This window comes from Ipomoea nil, unplaced genomic scaffold (genome assembly GCF_001879475.1).
Source record: "Ipomoea nil cultivar Tokyo-kokei standard unplaced genomic scaffold, Asagao_1.1 scaffold1940, whole genome shotgun sequence".
In the NCBI taxonomy this organism is placed as follows: domain Eukaryota; kingdom Viridiplantae; phylum Streptophyta; class Magnoliopsida; order Solanales; family Convolvulaceae; genus Ipomoea; species Ipomoea nil.
Window position 1 is genome coordinate 92,623 of NW_017618368.1, and position 18,869 is coordinate 111,491.

The window sequence follows — 18,869 nt, forward strand, 5'->3', positions numbered from 1 at the left end:
CATTGGACCACAAGGTCCTTGGCTAATATATTTATAAATTGATGATACTCGAATTTAAATTTGAAACAACTTAACTTCTATAAAACAACACATATTAAATACGGAGTATTTGCTTATTAAAAATGGAGCTATTAGATGTATGAATGATGTTCATCTTGCGGAAGCTCTCGTGGTAAAAGAAGCCTTATCTTGGCTTAAGGATAGGGGACATCACAAGATTGCTATCTTGTCAGATTCTCAAATGGTTGTTAAGTTGCTTAATGGTACGTCGCAGGATTACTCTTATGCAGGATGTGTGTTACGAGAGTGCCATGTCTTAAAACGACACTCTGAAGTAGTGTTTTTTTAGTTTGTGTATAAATCAGTGAACAAATTAGCTCACGCTTTGACTCGAGTTATGCGTTCTCAAAGTGATCCCGAGTGTTAGTTATTTTCAGTCCCTCCTTGTATTGAGCTTTTAATTTAATCATACTCGTCGTTTTTAGTTTTCAAAAAAATGAATGCACAATATTTGCTTAATATAACGTTAGAGATTTAGCTTTGCAAAATATTTTAAGAGTACCCATAATAGCTTAGAATGTTTAGGTAAAACATTCTAAAATGTTTTTTTAAATATTAATTTATTTGAATTAAAAATTACTTTTAAGGTTTTTTAAACATTTTAAATAATATTTTTGTACAATTTTTTTTACCCGTTACTTAAATGTAACTTATTAATCAACTCAATTATATAAAAATGAGAAGTTAAAAGTGTCTAATTAGCATTTTTTTTAAAGGTTTATTTGCATTTTAGCGTATAGATAAAGGGATTTTCTGACAGTATTTTGAAAGGAAAAAAAAAAAAAAAAAAGAGACATGGATGGTCCATGTCACAATGAAAGGAGCCTAATTTATGGGATAAACTCCTTCTTATCAAGGTAACTAGTTTTTTTACGCGTTTTGCGTGAATGGGATAATGCCCAATGATTATTTTTAAATAAGTATTTCAAAGTATATCAACGCAATATTATATCGGAGATGTTCATGCATATGTAAATAAATATTGAATTTGTTTATTTAAATCGGTAATTCAAAATATATAAATGCAAGATAATATTTATTGAATTTTCTAATCGATATTTGGTAGTGGTAGTTTTCCCCTACATGTTTCATGCATTGTGAGATGTGTGTCGTAGGTTATCATGTGAAAGTATTGAACAAAATATTAATATTTATTATAGTTGTATAAAATACTTGGTAAATAAATATATATAATGTATTTTGTGTTATAACTTTGATATTTAATTACAAGATAATGTAAAAAGAAGACAATGGACAATGCAGTGAATATAATAAATTAATAAATTTGAAGGTAATGAATCTTTGAATTGTAGAAAATAAAGATAATATAACTAATGAAATTATATCTATTTTTTAATTTTTTATAATGAATAACTTTTTTTTAAATAAAAGCATTATAGACATCTAATTCTAAATTAATTAAATGCATATGTATTATTTTCTGTTGTAGCTACTACTTTATTTAGCTTAAGAGCAATAAAGTGGGCAAATTATGCTATGGAACCGTGTCCACCTTGCAAGGTGGACATGCATATCGGAGATGTTCATGCATATGTAAATAAATATTGAATTTCTTTATTTAAATCGGTAATTCAAAATATATAAATGCAAGATAATATTTATTGAATTTTCTAATCGATATTTGGTAGTGGTAGTTTTTCCCTACATGTTTCATGCATTGTGAGATGTGTGTCGTAGGTTATCATGTGAAAGTATTGAACAAAATATTAATATTTATTATAGTTGTATAAAATACTTGGTAAATAAATATATATAATGTATTTTGTGTTATAACTTTGATATTTAATTACAAGATAATGTAAAAAGAAGACAATGGACAATGCAGTGAATATAATAAATTAATAAATTTGAAGGTAATGAATCTTTGAATTGTAGAAAATAAAGATAATATAACTAATGAAATTATATCTATTTTTCAATTTTTTATAATGAATAACTTTTTTTTTTAAATAAAAGCATTATAGACATCTAATTCTAAATTAATTAAATGCATATGTATTATTTTTTGTTGTAGCTACTACTTTATTTAGTTTAAGAGCAATAAAGTGGGCAAATTATGCTATGGAACCGTGTCCACCTTGCAAGGTGGACATGCATATCGGAGATGTTCATGCATATGTAAATAAATATTGAATTTCTTTATTTAAATCGGTAATTCAAAATATATAAATGCAAGATAATATTTATTGAATTTTCTAATCGATATTTGGTAGTGGTAGTTTTTCCCTACATGTTTCATGCATTGTGAGATGTGTGTCGTAGGTTATCATGTGAAAGTATTGAACAAAATATTAATATTTATTATATTTGTATAAAATACTTGGTAAATAAATATATATAATGTATTTTGTATTATAACTTTGATATTTAATTACAAGATAATCTAAAAAGAAGACAATAGACAATGCAGTGAATATAATAAATTGAAAAATTTGAAGGTAATGAATCTTTGAATTGTAGAAAATAAAGATAATATAACTAATGAAATTATATCTATTTTTAAATTTTTTATAATGAATATTTTTTTTTAAATAAAGACATTATAGACATCTAATTCAAAATTAATTAAATGGATATGTATTATTTTTTGTTGTAGCTACTACTTTATTTAGTTTAATAAGAGTAATAAAGTGGCGTATATACTTTTCATCAACAATAATGCAATCATTGATTTTTTAAAAAAAAATACATACAAAAAATATTAATGCAAAAGTATAATTGAAATATTAAGTTTTTTTTTTCTGATCTAAATAATCAAAAGAATATTAAGTTTTTTCTGATCAAATGATTTTTAAAGTTCTTGATTTATAATCTTTGATGCTTAACTTTGAATGTTATGTATTTAGTCAGACTAATTATTTGAACAAAGTTTATGTTAAATTTTATATTATATATATTTTAAATATATTTTAACATATTCGTAGTATATGTTTAACAATTATGCCAACTCTAATTAGGATGTGGTTCGAAACTAAGACTTTTCTTATAGAAATTAATGTGTAAGTTAAAATAATAAATACTTAACGGAATATTCCATTACTAAAGTTTATGCTAACGGAATTTAAGTTATTTAAGGAAAGACAATAATATAATAGATGGTAAATAAGGAAAATAAATAAAAAATACTAAAATAAAAATAATATGAACCATTCATTTTAAGAAACAATAGTATAATATGAACCATTCATTTTAAGAAACAATAGGACCGACATTTTTTTGTTCCAGTTAAGGGCCTAACATTATTGACTCTTATTAGAATTGTAGTATGTAGTATATATGATAGATTTGTCTTTATAAAAACGATAAAAAAAAATGGTAAAAGAGGACCAACAAAAAAAGAGTGAAGAGAAATTTAATTAGAGTAATTGACATCTTTAGTCCTTTGACAATGATCTTATCATTGCATTTAATTCTCAATTATTAATCTTCTCCCAAAGATTGAATCCCTAACCTCAAGGATCCCCTAAACTTTAATCCGACTAAGTATTTGAGAGGATGTAAATCACAGTAACACTTTTTTTTGAAAGTTAAATCACAGTAACACAATTATTAATCTTGTTACATTTAGTACATAACTATACTATTTTTTGGTTAAATTTTGTCACATTTGATAAACCAAATGTCTATCAATTATCAATCATATAAGTTGTTTTTCCCTTCTTTTCTTTGAGAAAGATTAAGGACAAACTGAGAAGTTATCTTTTTAAGTTTAAATACACACTACTATTATTTAAAAATAATTCAAAATTGATAAAAGTAGAAAATGTAACGCTGATGGAGAAAATTCATTTCTTCATAGATAGAAATGAACGATAATGATTACGACACAAAGATTTAACGTGAAAACCCTAATGATTTAACGAAATGAATACACATTAATATTAATTATAAAAAATCAAAATTGAAGGAAATGTAAACAAAAAAAAAAAAAAAAAATCTAACGTTTGCCGCCACTCTATAAACAAAAATCACATACAGTTTCATATTCTCTTCAATTTTGAAAGGTTTTAGTAATGCTTGCTTGTGTGTATTTAGACTTAAAAAAAAATTGTTCTTAATTTTTTTTTTTTTTTTCAAATTAGAGAAAAATCAGCACTTTTTAAAAAAAGAAAAATTATTTACTAATAATGATCAACATTTAATCGTTAATCTAAATAGTTAATTTTACCAAACATTTTAGGGTAAAAGTAAAAATAAGTCATTTAATTATTTGAGAAATAACACTTAAACCACTCAATTCAAATAAGCTTCAAATAAAATTTTGAAACCTGCAAAATATTGAAATTGACATTTTTACCAGGTAACTTGCAGGTTTCTTGGAGGAATGGAATTTGAGATATTGAAATCCAGTCAGGAGCAAGTCATCAACTGAGTTTTGGGCGATGCAGAGCTAAGAGGTCTTATTACTGAGCACATTGATAATATTCGCAAGTGGCTTAATGAAAGTTGGAAGATTTCACAAGGAAAAAATTTTCGCGAGGAAAACGATTGTGCAGATGCCCTTGCCAACTTGGGCGCGAACATGAACGTGGAATGGCGCGATCTTGAGTGGTGCTCCCCTGGGATGGAAGAAAATCGCCTTTGTGCGAACTGTTCTCGTAGTGAAAGGAGTTTGTTGGGATGATTGAGTTTGTTGTAATATCTGGTTGGGATGATTTGCGTTTTGCGATTGAATTTCTTGAGGATATGTATGCAATCCGGCTCTCTGTCTTCTCTTTAGCCTCATGTTCAAGTAATTCTTAGATCTCATTATCTGATCTTCCACATCCCCAACAACAGCACAACACATAACTCTTCATGAAGAAGATTAAGTGTCAATTTATTTTTTAAAATTTTAAATTCACGTGTAAACCTAGTAAGTAAAAACCTGCAAGTTACCTGTTAAAAATGTCAATTGCAACATTGTATAGGTTTCATAAATTATTTGGAGCTTATTTGAATTGAGTGGTTTAAGTGTTATTTTCCAAATGAGTTAATTCTGAAAATGGTCTTCCGACTATGGCCTTTTCTCAAATTGGTTCATTGACTTTCAATTGCATTCAAAGTGGTCCTCCGACTATTGAATTTTAAGCCAAAATGATCCTTAGTTAGTTTTGGTGTTAGGTGGGTGTTAAAATGAGGGGTAAAACTGGTAATTTAGGGTTTTTACTATAGTCAAAGGACTACTTTAGGTGCAATTAAAAGTCAAAGGATCAATTTGAACTATCTTGTTAATATTTTAAAAGAAAAATTGATTTTTATGAACTATCTAGTTAATATAATCTAAAAGTTTCAATTGTGTATTATCGTATTTAAATTAATATAAAATACTTAGAGTTGATCTAATTAAATTAAAAAGTATCTATGAATGAGAAACGATGGAAGAAAAGCTCTCGACTCAACGTTCCTCAGAAGATCTTGATCTCCTGGAACGAAGCACGAAGAAAACCAAACGGTCCGATGAAGGGCGGGCAACAATGGAATATACAGAGATGCAAATGGTGGAGGAGGTGGTGATCGTGCCTGAGACGCCGATCGATGCGATGGGGGAGGTTGGCGTGGCCTCTTAACCGATGCTCGCGGTCACACCACGTAGGACTTATGCGGAGAGCGTGGCTGGAATCAGTGCATCACCCGGTGATCAGGGAACGGATCCTTGCGATCCAGCGGACGTCTACGCCGAGATTGAGGCGGAGGAGGATGACGATCCTCTCTGCCCTACGATCAGGCTAACAAAGGAGGAGGTGGAGAAGATTCGGGCCCCTTGGCGGAAGACCTTGATCGTCAAAGTGCTGGGCAGAAAGGTAGGCTATGCGTACATGATGCGGGGACTCTCGGCCATGTGGAAGCCAAAGGGGAGCTTGGACCTCATTGCTTTGGATAAGGACTATTACCTGGTGCGGTTTGGATCAGTAGATGATCTGGAGTACGCGATGTATGAAGGTCCATGGATGGTGATGGATCATTACCTCATTGTCAAGCCAAGGGAGCCGGATTTTGATCCCATGAATGATACAACCGAGAAGATCCTGGTATGGGTACGTATTCCTTGTATTCTCGTTGAATATAATGATATTATTTTTCTCAGGAAGCTGGGGAATCGCATTGGGCGCACAGTACGCGTAGATCAAGCAACAAGCCTGGTTTCACGTGGAAAATTCGCTAGGATATGCGTGGAGACCGACATGCGTAAGCCTCTAATCTCTAAGTTCACTTATGAAAAGAAGGCGCGTCATGTCGCTTATGAAGGCATGCACATGGTCTGCTTCGAGTGTGGACTCTATGGACATTCAAATGAGACATGCCCGCGATTAAGGAAGGAGATGGCTGAACAGGCACCTGAGACGGAGAAAGAGGCTGATATTCAATCGACAAAAAAGGCGATCACTGCAGCAAAGGACCCCAAGATTCCTTTCAGCACGTGGATGATAGCGCCAAAGCGGGGTGGCAAGCCTCAGATGGTGACATCTGGACGTAACCAAAGATCGACGACTGGCCAAGGAGGGGGACCGAAGAGCAGATCAGGTGTGGGTGTCCAGGTTTGCACCTCTGGTTACGGAAGAGAACGAGGGGGATGTTGAGGGGATTCTGCATGGAGATGTGGCGGAACCAGAAGTTGCAGAAAACTATGGACAAGAAAGGCCGGCTGGAGCATCTGAGCGGGTGAATGAAAGGGGAACGCGACAGTTGGCAGTAGGCGGTGAAAGAGGCCGGAGACCTAATGTCGTAACTTCGGAGAAGCAGATCGCGAATGATCCGGTGGTGGCGCAAGGGGTACAGCAAAATGTAGAGGACTCAAGGCCTAGAATTCGCCGGGAAAGCGGCGGGAGCTTACGACGGGCAGCAGAGGAGGATGAGCACGTGGTGGTTCGAGGGGAAAGAGGGGGGTTGGTAATACGATCGTCAAGGGTGTACGTGGGGGACACTGGCGGCGATGTCCCATCACCGGTGTGGCAACCCACAAAGGAACATCACAGTGACCCGCCAGGTAACTTTGACGATGAGGGTGATGTGGTCATGGACCTGGAAGATGGTCTTGCGCAGCACGGGATTGGAGGTAACGGGGGAACTCAGTGAGCACCCCGGATTGTGGCTTTCTAGCTTTGTTTTATTTGATTGATTTCTTTCTTTCGTCTCTGCCTATGCTTTGTTTTATGGATTGCATCTTTTGGAACTGTCAGGGTGCAGGTGGTAGGCCGTTCCTTCGCACCCTTAAACACATTCTGACGACACACAAACCCAGTATTTTGGGTCTTTTTGAACCCAAAGTCTCGGGGATCCAAGCAAACGCCGTCTGCGTGAAGCTGGGTTTCTCGGACTAGATCTGAGTGGAAGCCGTTGACTTCAGTGGTGGCATCTGGGTTTTCTGGAAAGACCCGATGCAAATAACGAGCCTTAAGACTCACCCTCAGTTCATCCTTTTGCAGGTAGTGACCCAAAACCAGCCGCCATGGTTCTTAGCAGCAGTGTATGGGAGTCCGACCCATCACCTGAGACGGAGACTTTGGACCGACCTTCGCCAATCGAATCTTGGCATAAATGGACCCTGGCTCATAGCTGAGGACTTCAATACAGTCTTAAATAGGGAAGAAACGAGCAACTACAGCTCATTCTCATCCCACCACAGCTCAGACTTTGCGAATTGGATTCAAGACGAAGGGCTGATTGACATGGGCTTCACGGGGCCCAAACTCACATGGGTCAAAGACGGTACAAATGAAACGCTGAAAGGAGCCAAACTAGACCGAGCCATGTGTAATACGGAATGGCGCCTGCGGTTTCCAGGTGCGTGCGTAACCCATTTAGCACGTGTGGCATCTGACCATGCTCCTTTGTTTATCCAGGTACAAGGAAGACGGCAGGCCAAGGAGCCGGCACCTTTCATCTTCCAAGCCGTGCGGCTCACTCATTCGGACTTACATGGTCTAGTGGAACGATTTTGGAGGCACAATCTTAGCGTGCCGGAGAATGCACGACTCCTTGCGACCGAATTAACAACTTGGAATAAAGTTTTTTTTGGTTGTGTGTTCAAGAGCAAGAGGTCCATTATTGCGAGACTAAACGGGATCCAGAAAGCAATGGCTCTCAATTACCATAAGGGTCTAGCAAAGCTGGATTTGAAGCTTAGGGAGACCTTGGCAGACATCCTTCACTAAGAGGAGCTAATATGGTACCAAAAATCACGGGAAGACTGGATAAACTCTGGGGATCGAAACACGGCATACTATCATACCGCCACGGCAGTACGGAGAGCCCGGCAGTCAGTGAACAGGCTCTTGGATAAGAATGGTGACTAGATCTCGAGGGACACGGGGCTCCGGGAGCACGTCCGCAACTTCTACGTCAAGCTATTCTCGAACGAGTTTGGCAGAGTTCTAAATGTTAACATGTATGTAAACTTCCCACGCCTACGACCGTTGGATTGGGCGTGTTTCAATAGACAAGTGTCAAAGGAAGAGGTCCACAGTGCCATCAAGGACATGAAGCCTTTCAAGGCACCGGGACCTGACGGGTTCCAAGCAGGTTTTTACCAAAACACTTGGGACAAAACTGGCGATAGTATTTTTGGACTTGTCAAAGAGGCTTTTGAAACAGGCAAGCTACCGGAAGGACTCAATGACACCCTTATTGCGTTGATTCTTAAGGTCAGGGCCCAAGAAACCATCAAGCAGTTCAGGCCCATTAGCCTGTGTAACGTTAGCTACAAGATCATCACGAAGACTATTACCAACAGGCTCAAGCTCATTTTACCTAAAATGGTGGGACCTTTCCAGAGTTCGTTTGTCCCGGGGCGACAGATCTCGGATAACGTCCTCATCTTCCAAGAAGTCATGCACACCATGCGAGAAAAACGAGGAGCGAAGGGGCTAATGGCGATCAAATTGGATCTTGAAAAAGCTTATGATCTTCTATCTTGGAGCTTCATTCACGACACGTTGGAACATGTTGGCTTCACCTCAGTCTTAAAGGACCTCATTATGACCTGCACCAGTACCTCGAGACTCTCGGTTATTTGGAATGGGGAACGGCTGGAGCCTTTCCACCCTGAACGAGGCATCAGGCCATGACGCCGGCCATCTTCGTCCTATGCATCGAGAGGCTAAGTCATCTTATCGCCTCTAAGGCGAACAACCGAGTTTGGAAAGGTATTAAGCTTGCACCAAATGGACCCGTACTGACGCATCTTTGTTTTGCAGATGACATGATCCTCTTCACGGAAGCGACTCTCGATTAAGTGGATGTGGTCAAAGACTGCCTTGATTGTTTCTGCAAGGCTTCGGGGCAGAAGATAAGTCTGGGAAAGTCACAAGTTTTCTTCTCCAAAAACACAGAGCAAAGTCTTGCGGACGAGATTGCAAGCCGTTTAAACATCGCGAGAACAAATGACCTAGGGAAATATCTGGGGGTCCCAGCTTTACACAGGAGAGTAACTTGCAATACCTTCTCGGATCTGATGGACAGAATCACCAATCGTTTAGAAGGGTGGAGATCGAAGAACCTCTCGCTGGCAGGTCGAGTTGTCTTGGCCAAGTCAGTTCTGAACGCCATCCCAGTTTACACCATGCAGACTGTGGCTCTACCTAAAAGCTTCTGTTTGGAAATTGAGAAGAAAAAAAGACGTTTCATTTGGGGTGGCAGCGCAACGGAAACTAGAATGAGCCTGGCGAATTGAGAGTTGGTAACGATGCGCAAGGAGGATGGTGGTCTGGGTGTGAAACGTTTACATGAGATGAACATGGCTTACATGGCGAAGCTAGGATGGCGGCTCAAGACATAACAGAATAGTCTCTGGGCTCAGACTCTTAGCACGAAATATAGGACGCCCGGAGAGGCCCAAGGCGGCAGATCGGGGAGGCGGAAAGTTTCTAATGCATGGAGAGGCATTATAGCAGCGTGGGACGACATGAACAAGGGTCTGACTAGCGTTGTTAGGAGTGGCAATAACACGAGATTCTGGATGGAGAAATGGCTAGGGTCGGACCCCCTCTACGCGAACTTAAGTGTTCCGCTCGCTCTTCCGGATCTCTACACAAACGTTAGAGACTATTGGGATGAGACACGGGGCTGGAAATGGGAAATCTTGGAGGATGCGCTGCCAACAGGTCTTAAGGAGCAACTCACAAGTTTCGTCCTAACAGCGGATCACATGCCTGATATGATAGGCTGGAGCCGAGAACACAACGGAAAGTTCTCAATCCGTTCGATGTATGATATGTTAACAGTGGCTCCCGAGAACTCCGACGAGAAAGCTAGGCGCAGCATGTGGCGGATTCATGTTCCAGCGAGGATTTGCATGTTTGTTTGGCTGGTCCGGCATGGCCGGATCCTCACTAACGCCGAACGAGCTCGACGAAATATTACAACTAACATGTTCTGTTTTAAATGTGCAGGCCTTGCTGAAGATTTAGATCACCTCTTCAGGTTCTGCCCAGCGGCCAAGGCCATTTGGGAAGCAACGCTCCACCAGAGTTTATACGCAAGGATGAACGCCATTCCATGGGCGGACTGGCTTGAGACAAATTTGAGGGGAGATCTGTCAAAGGGCTTTGATGAAGATTGGCCGGAAAAATTCTGTATAAGACTCTGGTGGCTCTGGCGTTGGAGAAACAATGAGATTTTCAGGCAGCAGTCTATGCCACTGAGCCAGAAGCTCGATTGGTTGATCCGCTATGATCGCGAGGTTAAGGCAGCTTTCACTAGGCATTTAGACCCGGACAGGGGCTGCACGACCCTTAGGAACACCCAGGTGGGATGGAAAAAACCAGAGAGAGGTTGGCTGAAGATGAACGTGGATGGTTGCAGTAGAGGGAATGGCACAGCCGGTTGCGGTGGCGTGCTCAGGGATGATCAAGGGAATTGGCGCAGAGGATTCACCTTCAACATTGGGCGATGTCAAGCACTGGAGGTCGAAGCTTGGGGCATCCTACAAGGCTTGCGTATGGCGATGGCGTACGGTGTTACAAGACTGATTCTGGAATGTGATGCAAAGAAACTCATCGACTTCATGCAGCGGAAGACTAACGGGCCGGAACTAGCGAGCAACGTGGCATGGAGATGCCTTTAAGAGGCTGCTTACATTCCAGAGGTGATCTTCGACCATGTGCTTAGAGAAGGCAATAAGGTTGCCGACAGTTTGGCTGTGGCTTCCCTGTCTCATCCCATAGGGCTTCGAGTTCTTACAGAGGCTCCCCGGGAGCTTGGAGAACAAGTTGATAACGATATTTTGGGAGCAATGACGCTCAGACGGTCCTCCCGAGCGATGAGCTAGGGGCTAAGACCGTGCTTATGTTCTTTGGGTATCCCCTTCCTTCAGGATCAAAAAAAAAAAAAAAGTATTTATGAATATAATATTAATAGCGATGATATACAATTTATTACAACTATTTCATATTTTATTATAAATATCCTTTTATCACCTTTTGAAATTTTTTATTTTATTTTTCACTCCCACTTACCAACATTTTTTGTTCTACCCCTATAAATCAATATTGTATTTTTGTAATAGACAATGATTTTTTTTTATTATCTTTCTTATCCGTTTATATTTAACTGTTGTCTTCTTTTTTTTTTTTTTTTTAATAAGCAATGATTTATGTCTGTTGTCCATTTGATTGTAATTTTTCACAATAATTTTGTCATTATATGTATGCCTATTTCTCCCCTCTTGCCAACTATTGAAAACTTAGAAAATATTTTTCGAGTTTTCAAACGCACCCTTATTTGTACTTTTTCCCAACATTTTATTACAAATGATTAACACAATCTGCTATAACACAATTTGCTAACCGTTGATTGCCAAGGCCAAAATAAATACTTGAGGCTAAATGTGCAAAGATGATAATAGTAGGTATCAAAATGGCAATAACTCAATTTAATATTTCTTTTTTGAGTGGGCTCGTTGACTTGATCTGAAATAAAGCTTCAGCCATTTTCTGCGAGTTGTGCAAAGGTTTCAGTCTCTCTCTCTCATAGCTATTACAGGGAAACACTGGAGAGAGAGAGAGAGAGAGAGAGAGAGAGAGAGAGGTGAGATGGCTTATGTTGGGGTAGCTTCTCTGAGGGCAACAATGGAGTTTGAGATCCAGCGACCCACTCCTCGGGTGCTTCCTGATGATCTACAGCAGATGAGGACTCTTCTTCAAAACCTTGCAATTTTGCAAGCCTTTCTGGACAAATATTATATCAAAGCCCACGAGGATGCTGAAATCAAACAAGTGGAAGTCAATATCAAGAGCTTTGCTCTTGAATCAGAAAACAAGCTTGAGATTCAGCTCAGAAACATTCTTCTGGCGAAAGATGCAAAGCGGAAAGAAGACGCTTGCAGAGAACTCCATCGGAGCATTGGGGAAATCAGCACTCAGTTAGGTGAGTTGTTGAGGATTGTGAACGCGCGTGATGATTCGTTAGCTGATTCCTTAGCCGATCCGTCAAAACATCCTTCCGACCAGGACACCACCACTTCACCGCTTACACAGCAGAGGGAAGAAATGGTCGGACACCGTGAGGAATTGAAGGATATAATGGAAAAACTCGGCCGCGACTGTGACGAACGACAAGTTATCTCAATTTGGGGAATGGGGGGGATCGGTAATGTACTTTCCCTTAATTCAAATTAATCATTAAGTTATTATAATTAATATTGTTGTTGTTGTTGTGATTAATTTTTAAATAACCATCTATAGTATGAAATGTTAAATCTTTTTAATCAGTTAAAATAGGTTAATTTCTTCAAATAATCCATTCTTAAACCAGTTTTTGATTCAATATGAACTTTAGGGGCAACTTGCCATGTTAGTGGGGCCATTGGCTTGGTAACCTCAAGTTTTCAAAGTTGAGTTGGGCTATTGGCTTGGTAACCTCAAGTTTTCAACTTGACTCCTGGTAACCTCAAGTTTTCAACTTGACTCCTAGGGCCCAAGGGGCCGCCGGCTTTCTTGGTTTGAGCCCACATCAGCAATAGCGGCAACTTATGATCTTTTACCGGCTAAGGTCATGAACTTTGTCTTTCACTGGATAAGGTCACAAGCCAGAATTTACCCATAGCAAACTCTCTCGAGTAGTGGTGGTGGCTGTGGTTTTCTTTGTCACCCCAAAAAAGAATATGAACTATAGGTAGTGGGTAATTAGTTTTGAGTTAGTGTTTCTATAGTATAGTATTACTGGGTCTTAATATCCATAAATAGATCATGCGTGTACTTTATACTTGTAAGTGAGTTTTACTCCAAATTCCTTCTTTTTTGAGTGAAGTATATTTATAGTATTCCAATTAATTAACAGGTAAAACTACTTTAGCAAGAACACTCTATGATGATCCAGTTACAAATCGTTTTGATGTTCGTGCTTGGACCACGGTGTCACAACAATATGAGGGGAAACAAATTATCACTGCCCTTCTTCGATGCATTAAGACCATGACCCCGGAAGAAATTAAGAACGCAACCAAGGATGAATTAGCAGAGCAATTACAAAAGCTGTTGAAAGGGAGAAGGTATCTAATTGTTGTGGATGATGTATGGAGTTCTGAAGCCTGGGATGAACTCCAACGCTGTTTTCCGAAGGATTGTAAAGGAAGCTGTGTATTATTGACCACTCGACACAAAGAGGTGGCCGAGTATACTCATTCAGAAAAAAAGGATCCTTATGGCCTGAGTCTTTTAAATGACAAAGATAGTTGGGTTTTGTTTTCCAGAAAACCCAAGCTTAAGCAACGCTTGTCAGAATCCAAATTTGAGGCAGCTGGGAAGGGAATCGTTGAACAATGCAAAGGATTACCCCTTTCCATTGTTGTAGTTGCAGGGATTCTGATCGGTAAAGAACTATTGGATGATTGGATGAACATTAAAAAAGAATTATCATTGATACTAACTGTTGATGAACAATGTAAAAAGATTGCCGCCTTGAGTTACAAACACTTGCCTCCAAATTTGAAACCTTGTTTTCTACATTTGGGAGTCTTTCCAGAAGACAGTGAGATGCCTATCAAAAATCTTATTAGGTTATGGATTGCTGAGGGATTTGTGAAAGCAAGTGGCAAGAGATTGGAAGATGCCGCTCTTGAGTACTTACAAGATCTTGTCGGTAGAAGCATAATTCTTGTTCGCAATTGGAGCTCAAATGGTTTAATCAAGACATGCAGCATGCATGATATCTTGCATGAATTTTGTGTGAGTGAAGCTGAAGATGAGAACCTTTTATATGCTGGTAGCATGAGAAGATTCCGAAGAGAGCAGACAACCAATGTTGGAACTGAAGGCGATGGTAGGACTGTAAAGCATGAGGGGTTTCGTTGGTTAAGTTTTTGGCCAAATTATGGAAATGTTTATTTTTGCTATAATTTGGACAAATCTCGCTCTCTATCTTTTCTACATAGAGATGCGATTCCAACACTTATTGGGCAGTGTCTACCATCCAACTTGTTAAGAGTACTGGATTTAATTCAATTGCCTCCATTATCCAATGGAATATTCAGGAGTTTAAGGGGTCTAGTTCTTCTAAGGTACATGGATGTAACCTTGGATGAGCATCTAAGTCCTCATGAGCTCACAAATATTGTGTCTAAAATTCAGAATTTGCAAACACTTGTTGTTTCTCTGAAGATGAGCTCCTCTTCAAATGGTACGCATTTGCCCTATGAAATTTGGGAGTCTCCACAGCTACGGCATGTTGAGGTTAGCTATTCCCTTTCAGTGGATCCTCCGACTGAGGTCAAAGAAGGGTTGCACACATTGCACTGGTTGAGTCTAGACCATTGTACGGAGGAAGTCTTTTCAAGGATTTCTAAAGTAAAAAAGTTGGGGATTATTTGTGGATGTGAGTCAAATCTAGATGGCATAAAGTCTGAGAACCTAAATAATCTTAACCGTTTGCGTGAGCTTGAGAAATTAATGATTGCATTTCGGAAAGGCTCGTCATTAGGCCTTCAGAATCTGGATTGTTTGCCAAAATGCCTCAACATCAAGAAACTGAAATTGAAGAGAACTTGTTTGCCTTGGAGTGAAATAAGTGCAATTAGCATGCTTCCTCATCTTGAGGTGCTAAAACTGAAAGAAGCCTCCAGTGAATCAAATTGGGAAGGCACTGACAGAAGTTTTAGAAAGCTAAAATCCTTGTTCCTAGAAGCTAAAAACCTCATTTCTTGGCAACTTAATGAGGAGGAACAATTTCCTTGCCTTGAGCGCTTAGTCCTTAAAAGGTGTTCGAGTTTGGTAGTGATTCCGACTGACTTTGAATGTATCATACCACTGAAGTCAATTGAAATAAAAAATTGTTCCCCTTCTGTTTTGGAGTCCGCCCATTCGGTTAATGAAAACCGGCAGGACCTTTATGGATACGAAGCCATTGTTATTCGCCATGGTCTGTCTCTTCTCTCTCACTTTTTAAAAAAAAATATTTTTTGTTTCCATTTTATCCTTAATTGATTTTTGTCATTTAATTTAATGACAGTGGACCAAATCGAAGAAGGAGTTGATGATGATGACGACGATGACGACGATGATGAAGAAGAAGAAGAAGAATAAATGAATGGTATGTAGCTACATACATTTGCTCGTTTCCTGTGTATTTGCAATTAATTGCCTATTTGTAATACTTGTGACTCTGTAAGTGGTGAATTTGTGGGTTAGTTAGTCTAAACTCTAGTCCTGACCTTAGGAACACATCTATCCGTCATCACTAGATTTTACTTTTTGATTTTTACAGGACTAAAATAAAAACCTATATAACAAAAGAGCAACAAGTAGAACTATGCATCCCTTTGCAATATAATAATACTTGAAAGTTATTTATGAAATTTCCAACGTGTGGTCAAGGGCTCTCATCAGGAATAATTCTGCAGAGTGATATGTTATTCTTAATAGTATTGGGGTTATAACAATTTTTATATTCATCTATTAATTAATTAGTTGTAATACATTGTGTACTTAGGTATTGATAAAAATTAAAATTAAAATTAAAAAAAAAAAAAGTGACTGCCAATGACCTTGTTGTCTAGTGGCATGAAGTGGCTCTCCCAAATGGGAAGTCATGGGTTTGAGCCCCAGTAGGGATGATATTGACTCTTTGTGCTTCAGTAGGTTGAGAAAGTAGCTACACTGGAAAATTTTCAAAAAATACGTCATTTAGCTGTTGTTTGGTATTTAAAATATATCACTAGGGAGGATTATATCAGCTTGCATGCTATGGCAAATTCCATGTTGACGTTACTAATGTTATTGTTGAAGTTTTTTTTTTTTTTTTTTTAGATTCAGTACAGAGTACAGACCCAAATCATATTAATCAAAATTGTTCTAATATAAGCCAGGTTTAAAGTAGCCTCAAGCCAAGTTGAGTTTCATGATGGTTTATGAGCATTGAATGTGTGAATGTTTGATTTCTACATAATTAGGTGCATATATGCCTTTCGATACATAACATGCTTGATTTGTCTTTTACTTGTTCGACAGGGATATCAATGATTTCAATGTGGTTGATTTGTAGGATTGGAGTGTGGTTTTGGTGATTGATAAGTGTTGGAGTTTGCTTTTTGAATTATCATCAGGACAGTGGATTCCTTGCGTTTGCTTTTTGCCTTTTTCTCAAGAATGATTGTGTTGTTTGTTACATGTTTGTGTAATTGTATAAATTATTGAGTTTGTATTATTGTTGCTTTGAGTCTTCCATATCCTCAGTACAAAGAATGCTTTGTAATTTGTATCAGTTTGAAGGCAACTTAACCTCCGCTAAAGTGCTCTTGTTTTTTTTTTTTTTTTTTTTTTGTTTTTTTGGGGGTTAAATATCCTTTGGGGTAGGTGGGGGTGTAGGAAAGCACAAAATGATAGGTCATCGTTGTATTGTGGACGGTAGATTATGGTTGCGATTGTTGAATTTGAAAGCCTTCACAATTGGAGAATATGAAGAATTAAAATCTTTCACAGTTGAGAATAATTATCACCACCTAATTAGGTGGGAGCAAAAATGAAGAATTAAAAAATGAGAAAATATATTATAATATTGAAGGTTACTATATATTTTTATAATTCTATATTTTTTAATGAAGAAATACCGTACATATATATACAAACACATAACTCTTAATTAAGCACATATTCACATTCACATGGGTAGACCTATAATGACAGTAGTGGGGCAGTTGCCCATATATATATATATATATATATATATATATATATATATATATATATATATATATATATATTGGAAAAAGTTCAAATGCAGTGATGTCCTTAGCTGCGGCGGAATTTTAGAATTCACCAACAGTGTTAACAACATGCACCAACAGTGTAAGGGAAACACACCACAATGAAATGCAAAAAACACCAAAAATACCTAACAGACCCAAAAAAAAATACACCATATAACTCACCACACCCCAATGGTGTATTTCCGGACACTATATGGTGTTTTTACTCGCACCTAATGGTGTATTTTTTGTGATGCGTACCTAATTTGTGTGTGTTTTTGTGGTGCATTTTCCTAACGTTGATGTTGTATATTTGTTGAACTATTGGTGACGCCGCACCGCCGCACTTGAACCTTACTCTCTCTCTATATATATAGGGAAGAATTCAGGTGTGGGGTATAACTTTCCGTGCGGTTGTGCAATTAACTAAAAAATATGTACATTAACCATTAAAATGGCGCAATTTAAGTACACAAATCACGCACTTTAAACACACAAACAATGCACATTAAGAACACAAATCACGCACCTTAAATTTTAAAATGACGCACCTTAAGAACATAACTTATGCACCTTAAACATACAAACAAAGCACCTTAAGCACAAAACTCACGCACCTTCAACAACTACTCACATTAAGGGGGGGGGGGGGGGGGGGGGGGTATATTCAATCATGACTTTTGTAGACTTTTAAAGATTTTTTAAATGATAGATTTTAATAAACTTTTATTGACTTTCATTGAGTCGTTCAAAACTTTTTAAAATTTTGTAAGACTCTATAAAAGTCTTTATAAAAAACATTCATAAACTTTTATCAACTTTTTTATTTTAAAAAGTCATTGAAATTCTAAATTGAATACATTTTTACAAACTTTCAATGATTTCGATTCTTATCATTTATAATTTTCTTAGAAAACATGTTATAATATATCATAAAATTCTTCTTATTATATAGTTCTTTCACCCACATCAAAATAGAATTACTAATTGCATAAAATAAAAAAAATAATATATATATATATATATATATATATATATATATATATATATATATATATATATATATATACAATTTATGACTGTGAAGTGCGAACAACAACAAGGTGCTACTGTTTGCAACCCAAGTTGTTGTTGCGAACAGTAATTCACTATTAGCGGTAGCCTGTTGTTAAAAAAATATTACGAATATAAACATAAAATGAATAAAAATCAAAATATACAAGTATTTATATGAATATTATGAAACATATAGTAAAATTTGATGGTGATAGATGAAAATTTTGTTTTGTTCATGTATTTAGGAGAAAAAGTTCTTAGAGAAAGTTTAGAACTTATGGAGAAAAGTTCGTAGAGAAAGTTTAGAAGTTAGGGATAAAAAGTTTGTAGAAGAAAAAACAAAAAACAAAATATACAAGCAATGATGAAAGTAAAAAATAATATTATTTCAAATTTTTAGAAGAAGATTGTAGAGTTTCGGAGAGGGAAAAAATTGGTAGAGTTTAGGTATGAAGAAAATATATGATAATAAGAAAAAATAATTTATTGAATTTAGGTATAAGGTTTATAAAGTTTAAATAGAGAGAGAAAACATTCAAAATTAGTAGAAAGAAAATTTTGAAATTTTGGGATT

The 18,869-nt window shown here is 37.1% G+C and overlaps 2 protein-coding genes across 2 annotated transcripts; both read left to right on the top strand.

The window, feature by feature from the left end:
* The first annotated feature begins 5,633 nt into the window (after positions 1-5,633).
* LOC109146841 lies at positions 5,634-8,216 on the top strand. Its single transcript, XM_019294515.1, has 4 exons — positions 5,634-6,534; positions 6,623-7,133; positions 7,242-7,248; positions 7,488-8,216. The coding sequence occupies exons 1-4, from the start codon at positions 5,634-5,636 to the stop codon at positions 8,214-8,216; spliced, it is 2,148 nt and encodes a 715-aa protein (XP_019150060.1).
* Positions 8,217-11,996: 3,780 nt separating this feature from the next.
* Positions 11,997-16,783, top strand: LOC109146873 (putative late blight resistance protein homolog R1B-14). The gene is made up of 4 exons (XM_019294539.1): positions 11,997-12,648; positions 13,339-15,414; positions 15,505-15,585; positions 16,503-16,783. The coding sequence occupies exons 1-3, from the start codon at positions 12,093-12,095 to the stop codon at positions 15,576-15,578; spliced, it is 2,706 nt and encodes a 901-aa protein (XP_019150084.1). The 5' UTR covers positions 11,997-12,092; the 3' UTR covers positions 15,579-15,585; positions 16,503-16,783.
* The last annotated feature ends 2,086 nt before the right edge of the window (positions 16,784-18,869 follow it).

Coding starts and splice junctions, on each gene's coding strand:
- LOC109146841 (XM_019294515.1), top strand. CDS start 5,634: ATGCTCGCGGTCACACCACGTAGGACTTATGCGGAGAGCGTGGCTGGA. Junction 6,535..6,622: donor TCAGATGGTGACATCTGGAC/GTAACCAAAGAT, acceptor TGGTTACGGAAG/AGAACGAGGGGGATGTTGAG.
- LOC109146873 (XM_019294539.1), top strand. CDS start 12,093: ATGGCTTATGTTGGGGTAGCTTCTCTGAGGGCAACAATGGAGTTTGAG. Junction 12,649..13,338: donor TTGGGGAATGGGGGGGATCG/GTAATGTACTTT, acceptor ATTAATTAACAG/GTAAAACTACTTTAGCAAGA. Junction 15,415..15,504: donor AGCCATTGTTATTCGCCATG/GTCTGTCTCTTC, acceptor ATTTAATGACAG/TGGACCAAATCGAAGAAGGA.